At 39.3% G+C, this 8,232-nt stretch overlaps 1 protein-coding gene across 6 annotated transcripts in view; it reads left to right on the forward strand.

Annotated features, from left to right (window-relative positions):
- LOC107729682 (protein unc-13 homolog A-like) overlaps positions 1 to 5,361 on the forward strand; it is a 53,200-nt gene extending 47,839 nt beyond the window's left edge. For all 6 annotated transcript variants that reach the window (XM_016540337.1, XM_016540339.1, XM_016540338.1 and 3 more), the window contains 3 exons: positions 1,450 to 1,542; positions 4,439 to 4,598; positions 4,690 to 5,361. In XM_016540337.1, the coding sequence (XP_016395823.1) occupies positions 1,450 to 1,542; positions 4,439 to 4,598; positions 4,690 to 4,978 (542 nt within the window). In that variant the 3' untranslated portion in view covers positions 4,979 to 5,361. The remainder of the gene's footprint in view (positions 1 to 1,449; positions 1,543 to 4,438; positions 4,599 to 4,689) is intronic.
- Positions 5,362 to 8,232: the final 2,871 nt, after the last annotated feature.

The raw sequence follows: 8,232 nt of genomic DNA on the forward strand, positions 1-8,232 counted from the left end.
ACACACTTTATTACTGTTTTGTTGACTTTAGTGGTGAAATATGACCTGGACATTTCTTGACAGGTTTCGTGACATTTACCCAGATGCTCTTTGGTTAGGAGTAATCATAAAGTGCTACGTCGTCAGCCGTCAGCATTACCGTTAGTTCAAGCACTTTCAAATCCCTGCTTGCTCAGACGGTTCTGCTCTGAGGAAACTGCATTATCAGCCTGTTTCTCTGACAAGCGCACACATATAACAGATGCCGAAAGGAAGGAATCTATTTTTTTAATTATTATTTGATTGCAGCTGACCTAGATTCTGTGGAAAGATCTAGCCATTTAATTCACATTTAGCTATGCGACTTCATTGGAGGCATCATTATTCAAAGGTGTTTGAATAATTTTAAATCATAAATGCATAAGATTTGTTCGTGAATATCATCCTAACTTTAGGACAAAGGACTCTAGTGTGAATGGAGATGTGTGGGAATGGATGTGGTTTTCCGCATGTACCTGCCTGCATTTAAAACCAAGTGAAAGACAATATCAGATGTTCTCCTTGTCTTCTCCTTCCTATGAATGACTGGACCAATGGGACTGCTCTCCCCCTCCCCATCATGGTTATAAACCCTTCATGAAACACCAGAAATGAAGTGTGACCACACTGCATGTGTGCAGATGGTACACTCATGATAATCTGAGGAAGCACACTTCTCTTTGTATCGTAAACACTTTGTTGCAAAAGAATCCTGTGAGGCATTACTTTATTTTGGTTGTCTGTGTATTGTGAGCTAATTTCATTGATTATTTCAGCTTGTTGACATTTTATGTAGACATGAGTTTGCGAACTTGCTATTTTTGTTAGCTTGCTAGCTGTAAAAAGCTGTTAGCGATGTACACGGACACCGGAATAAAGTGTACCCAATTTTGTGCCTAAACAAGCCTCACAAATTCAGATTCGAGATGTGTTGCAAGGATCACTTGTTCAGTCATTTTCAGAGCTTATTTGCATCCTGCGCAGTGCTATACGATTTTTAAAAGTTCATTAATGTATCACCCCAATTAAGTAAGGTCAAATTTGTTCAGCTCACTGCTTTTTGAATTGTGTATATTAGCCCTTATGGAAATTAGCGGCTGTTAGCTCATTTAAAATTCTGTGCAACTGAAATTCACATTTGAACTCAATCAATACAATGTGCTCTGAATTTGTATTTAAGAAGTGTTCCAACATGGAAGACCAACCTGAAAATCTCTTCATATTATTAATGATCTCTCAAGCCAGGTTCAACACCATTACTGTTTAAACGTCTTTGTCATCCAATCAGTTTAAAGCATACATTGCCTCTGTATGACTCTGCGGGAACTGAATTCATAGAGGAAGTGATTGGAAGTTCCTTTGAGCCATACCGATGCAAAGTATCCTGCCAGACCGGATATGGAGTCTTGACTTGTCTCGTCTTGTCTGCAGGTACTGGTGTTGATGATGCAGTTGGAGAGGTGTCTATCCATGTGGAGATCTTCACTCATCCAAATACTGGAGAGCACAAAGTCACAGTGAAGGGTACGTATTGTTTCTTGATGTGCAATTGAAGCCTGTTGTTTGCATTCATCAGGTCGGGTAAAAGTCACTGGTGGAATTCTTTTGAAGAAGCCTCAGTGTCTTTCCTTTAAAATGGGGTTCCTGGAGGAACTACTGATGACTTTAAAACCCTGAAGTTCTTCCAAGAATCTCCAGGTTCCATTTTGTAAGTTCTTTTGAGAACCTTTTTTAAAGGTGTCTCAACTCTTTGCTGCAGAATTTAGTTCCAACCTAACCTCAGACTCAGCTTCCTGAAACATTCTAGTAATCCTGAAGACCTTGATTCATTTGTTCAGGTGTGTTTGATTAGGATTGGAGCTAAACTCTGCTGGAAAGTGGACTTGAAGGGCCAGAGTTGAGAACCTCTGGTTTAGAGGTTCTCCTTGTGTGCCAATCTTGGTAGCTTAATTTTTGCAGGGGGAATATCAAGGGGGCTTGTGAAAATGAAAAGGTATATGAGGGTTCCTCAGAGTGGAACACTGGCAGAACCCTCTAGAAAACCAATGACAATTTTTAGTGTTCTTATGGGTTCCATTTTGTAAGTTCTTTCAAGAACTTCCCTATTTAAAAGGGTGCCTAGAGGTTCCCCAAGGATTCTTCAAGTGTGCTGATCTAAGGAACCCCAAATGGTTCGCAGTGTAATGAGAAGAATGTTAAGGGGAGCCTACACTATAAAAATGAAAACATATGCAAGGCTCCGTTTTGGTTCCTTAGATCAGTGTTTCCCAATTGGGGTGCCGTCTGTGGAGAGCAGGGGTGCCGTGTAAAAAAATCCTTTTTTAATATTTTTAAATTGCTAAAATATTTTTAAAAAGCATCTATTATATAATATCCATTTCTGATGTCGCCAATAATTAGAGATGCACCGAAATTTCGGCTGCCGAAAATTAGTTCACCGCTCAGGTAGTTAGAAATTCAAATATCGTGACAAAATTAATTTTGTAGGGTGCCACAAGTTTGTTAAAATTTCCAAAGGGTGCCGCGACTAAAAAAAGGTTGGGAAACACTGCCTTAGATCACCACACTGGCGGAACATTCTGGAAAACCTCTAGGAACCCTTGTCAAGTGCCTCAAAACCTTTCCAACATGGGACGAACCGTTGACGTTCTGTAGAGTTCATGCATGTAATTATGGGTTCCATTTTGTAAGTTCATTGCAGAACTTCGCTTTCTCAAAGGGTGCCTAGAGGCTCTCAACACTGTCAGAAGAAATGTAAAAATATTGTACCTTTGGGGTACAACAGCTTGTCACTGGGGCTAAAAAGTGGCCCTGGACTTTCTGGCACAGAGCGGCCCACCACACCCGGTCCACAACACACCACACCATAAACCCACCAGCTCATTATGCACAGAGCAATTTTTAACACCACTTACTAACATAAAAAATATAACACAATACAGAAATAAAAATGCTATCTATATATATATATATATATATAGAAGAACCATTAGTAATAATTGATCACAAATAATAAATGATAATAATTAAGCAGCAAAACGGCATATTAGAAGGATTTCTGAAGAAACATGTGACACTGAAGACTGGAGTAATGATGCTGAAAATTCTGCTTTGATCACAAAAATAAATTAGCCTACATTTAAAAATATCTTTAATAGAAAACCACTATTTTAAGTGTAATATTTCATAATATTATTATTTTTACTGTTTTTTTTATCAAAGAAATTCAGCCTTCTTTCAATAAATAAATGAATAAATAAATAAAAAGTCTTAATTATTTCAAACATTTGACCGCCAGTGTTTATATAAAATAATGCATGTGATCTAAATAGCAAATTATATTTTTATTAGGCTATAATAGGCCTATATATCACTTTCCTAATCATGGCACTTGAAAACGAAAGTCTTCAGATTTGATATGAATGATATTTTAAGTTTAAGTTTTTAAAAACATTTTCTTAAGACACGTGAAATTACAGAAGAAAGCCTGGATAGAGATTTACAAACATTCACTCTTATCTTATATTGTGACGAATAACGTAAATGCCATTTAAACGTCGTAAATGTCGTTGCGTTTTTTTATCGTAAACAGTTGACAAATATTGCTGAATTGTCTCGTCATGTTTAGCTGCTTATCTTACCTCAGCTCGCATTCAAGAGGCGCGCAGCTCAGCGTCTGTGAACAGTAAATCCCGCCTTCTTCGATTTGATTGGCTATTTCAAACACTTTGACATTGACGAGCTCTTTTGAGCCGCTGCACTGAGCCGGAGCGCGCTAAATTAATTATGTTTGACATTCGTCTGGGCCGATGGAGGGATATAGGCTATGTACATTTGCTATAATTCATTCTTTATATATATTTACGCGATGGGCCAGCCCACATTGTACAGCGGCCCACTGGGAAAACTCCCGGTGCTCCAGATGGCCAGTCCGCCACTGCTGGGGCAGTACCCTTAAACCAGGGGTCTCCAACCCTGCTCCTGGAGAGCTGTCGTCCTGCAGATTTCAGTTCCAACCCTAGTTAAACATACCTGAACCAGCTAATTAAGGTGTTCAGGGTTAATTAATAATTGAAGCAAGGTTGGAACTGAAGTCTGCAGGATAGTAGCTCTCCAGGAGCAGGGTTGGAGATCTTATCTCCCTCTAAAAAGTGCATTTTAGAGTCATAATATGTACTCTTAAGACTGTGGTATGAACCTTTTAGGATTAGATAAGGTACAAAGATGACCCATTGAGGGCACTGTCCCAGTTGACAAGCTGTTATACCTCTAAATGTACCGTGTTTGTCCATTTTCTTCTGAGAGTGGAGGGTTTTTATAGAGTGGTGGAACCCCAAATGGACGCTCAAGTAGCTTCATTTCTGCAGCGTAATGGGATGCAAGAGAAGAAAACTGAACAACTCAATATATTTTCTCTTAGTGGTGGCTGCGAATGACCTACGGTGGCAGACTTCTGGAATTTTCCGGCCCTTCGTGGAGGTCTACATCATTGGCCCCCATCTCAGTGATAAGAAAAGAAAGTATGCCACCAAGTCCAAGAACAACAGCTGGGCTCCCAAATACAATGAGACCTTTACATTGTGAGTGACATGCACTTGCATTTGAGTTTCTGCATACCACATTTTACGCAACAGTTCCTGAATAAAACATAATCCTGCTTCTTTTTCAAAGCACCTTGAGTAACGAAGTGGGTCCGGAGTGCTACGAGCTGCAGGTGTGCGTGAAAGACTACTGCTTTGCGCGAGAGGACCGCACAGTTGGAATGGCGGTACTGCAGCTGAAGGACGTAGCACCGCGGGGTAGCGTAGCATGCTGGCTACCGCTAGGTAAACGCATTCACATGGACGAAACCGGCCTGACCGTACTACGAATCCTGTCGCAGCGCAACAACGACGACGTCGCGAAAGAATTCGTCAAGCTTAAATCCGACCAGCGCTCTGCTGAGGAGGGGCGGAGCTAAGACCAGGAAGAAGCTAGCGAGGCACGGTAACTTTGGCGTAAACACTGCCCCCTAATGTTCAGATGTTGCACTAGCACATAGAAAAAAATACACAAGACATATTTATCTTGGTTCTTCACTTTAATGACCAACCGTTTACGTGACAAAGCAGTTATATATTTGTATTCAGTGCACTGCCAGGAAGGGCTTGTTTAACAAGCACAATTTGGCACATGAAACAGACACAGGACATTGTATCTCTTAAATACTTGATGTTTGTGATGTCTTTGATTTTTATAAAGCATATAAGACAAAAACCTGCCAAAAGATACAACACATTTATCTATTTATTCTTCAAAACATTAAATATCACTATCAATGCACAGGTCTCAAGATATAAATCCAGAAAAAAAAAAAATATATATATATATATATAAAACAATAAAAGACTATTATAGTAGTTATATTAAATATATACAGTATTAAAAAAAAAAATTTTCTCAAACGCATCTGTGAAATAAAACCAGATTAAGGCATGTAAACATGCTACACAGCGCCATGATTTTTTGTTCCCTTTTTTTTCTTCTTCCATATTCAGCGATCTGTAATGATGTCAAACCTCTTTCGTGCGGCCTTTTGTCAATCATTCCTGCACCCTTCGAAGGGTGCCTTAATGTCAGGGTCTCGTTTGTCCACTACGTACAACCATTTCACCCCTTAACCTCCTTAATAGGGACCAAAACCCCCTATGGGTCAGACTTTAATGTTATGCAATCGTTTAGAAGCACAAGAAAATGACGAAAAACAGACCTACAACCAAATACACCTCTGAAAGCAGAGTGCTTGCTTTTTCATGTAGTAAGAAAATGTGTGAAATTATTTGTAGGGGGCGCCACTTGCAGGAAATCCTACAAATTCTACTTATTGTACAAATACAAGATGCTTAGATGCTTCGCACATCTAGATTCAATCACAGGGCCACCTCTGTGCCATGATTTTTTGTTCCCTTTTTTTTTTTCTTCCATATTCAGCGATCTGTAATGATGTCAAACCTCTTTCGTGCGGCCTTTTGTCAATCATTCCTGCACCCTTCGAAGGGTGCCTTAATGTCAGGGTCTCGTTTGTCCACTACGTACAACCATTTCACCCCTTAACCTCCTTAATAGGGACCAAAACCCCCTATGGGTCAGACTTTAATGTTATGCAATCGTTTAGAAGCACAAGAAAATGACGAAAAACAGACCTACAACCAAATACACCTCTGAAAGCAGAGTGCTTGCTTTTTCATGTAGTAAGAAAATGTGTGAAATTATTTGTAGGGGGCGCCACTTGCAGGAAATCCTACAAATTCTACTTATTGTACAAATACAAGATGCTTAGATGCTTCGCACATCTAGATTCAATCACAGGGCCACCTCTGTCCTGTCTTTGTGTGTTTTCCGATCCGTTCAAGTACGAGTGCGGTTTAGCCGGTATGATTAGGCACTACGGTTTATATACGATGTATAGATTGACAAACACTGCTTGTATTAGACACCAGAGCTGCCTGTTTCAGTGAAATTTCACTTTATAACGTCACGTTTAAATGTCATACCGCTTCAGATTATTCCATGCAAAATGGGACTTTTTCCCCCACTCACTGGTTTCTCACCTCAAAAGAATCACAGCCATTGAGAACCGCTCCTATAGAGTTGCCATAGTAACCGCTGATGAATCCTGCCATTTTACTGGCAAACCATCCACCATATTAGAAAAGCACAAGAGATATGCTCTATAATGTGGGTTCAACACTGTATGTCCATTCATTCTCTGCTGTACTGCGCTAAACCGTGCTATGGATCTACTTACAAAAATCTGAGGTGAAGTTATCTAGATAAGAGTCGCTTGTTGGACTTAGCAATGAAGCACCTTGCGCTACAGCTATTTCCCTGTATTATTTCTCTGAAAATAGTCTATGCATCTGTTCTATCAGTTCGAAGCGATCAACAGCCTTGGCTTGTTTACATCGCGAACCGCAGCTGCAAACTTCGCTGTTGTTTTGTTTAACAGACTGAATCCTTTTATGTTCAGTGTTGTGATATCGAACACTAGGGTTCCGCCACAGGAAATGGCATTAATGAATGTTGAATTGACTGCAGAGTGGAAAATAGAATCTGTAGCAAGAACATACTTTCATTTGGATGGTAGGATTTCAAATATTAAAGCTGTGTGTTGCTGTTTGTGAATAATGATATTACAGGATACAGTCGTGAGCATGTAGTATGAGGCAAAGCACACGCAGACACAAGTGCACACGGATCCCAATAACTCGACATGCACCCAAACAGCCTGTATATAAGAAGCAGTGCATGTTGGGAAAGATTCTTCTTTGTGCCAGCATGTATCTTTGATGTGATATTCAATTGTTGTCTTGATTTGTCTTTTATTTTGATATTTGGGTATTATTTTCTATTTTTGGAAGGCTTGTGAATATATAAATATGTATTACTGATGTGTAGTGGTACAGAGTTACTAGCATGAGAGATTTTTTTATACTAAGATGTTTCTAATTTTCGTTTTTCTAAATATGATCGTTCTTATCGGGGGTGGAGGTAACACAGATGCCAGCCTTGGTTTGTTTCTACTTCCAATAAATGGTTTAAAAAATGCAATGTGTAATGGATTTTTTGTTGGGTTCTGTTAAATACGGTTTATATTTTATATATTTAGATATATATTTTTTAAATGACAAATTATATATATATTTTTTTAAATAAAGTTTAAATTCTTTTTTTTTTTAACGAGGAAGGTTCATCAAGGCAAAATTTTATTTTATTTGGCCTGACATGTACGTTTAAAATCTTTACATTTCAAATTTGTGTTTTTAAAGGAGGGAGAAATTCTTGGATTTTTCAAGCTAACATAATTATGCATTTAAAATGTGCCTAAAATTAGCATGCCGAACACAAAATGCCCAGATAACGGGGTGCTTTCACACCTGGCTCGTCGTTTCGGAACCTGGCGCGTTTCCCCCCTTAGCTCGGGTCGTTTGGGCATATGTGAACACGGCAATCACGCTCGGATCTGCATCAAAACAACCGGTCCGAGATCGCCTGAACGAGGTGGTCTCGGCTCGATTGAAAACGAACTCTGGAGCGGTTCGGTTGTAGTGAGAAAGCAATCCGATCCAACGGACCAACGAACCACGCTATATCACAATGTATAATGGGTAATTACGTAAGTTCCGTGAAAAGCATTAGTTTTGTTGTTTTGCTAATACTTCAAAATGAACCTGT

The sequence above is a fragment of the Sinocyclocheilus rhinocerous genome, unplaced genomic scaffold (genome assembly GCF_001515625.1).
Source record: "Sinocyclocheilus rhinocerous isolate Xijiao unplaced genomic scaffold, SAMN03320098_v1.1 scaffold1149, whole genome shotgun sequence".
Taxonomy (NCBI): domain Eukaryota; kingdom Metazoa; phylum Chordata; class Actinopteri; order Cypriniformes; family Cyprinidae; genus Sinocyclocheilus; species Sinocyclocheilus rhinocerous.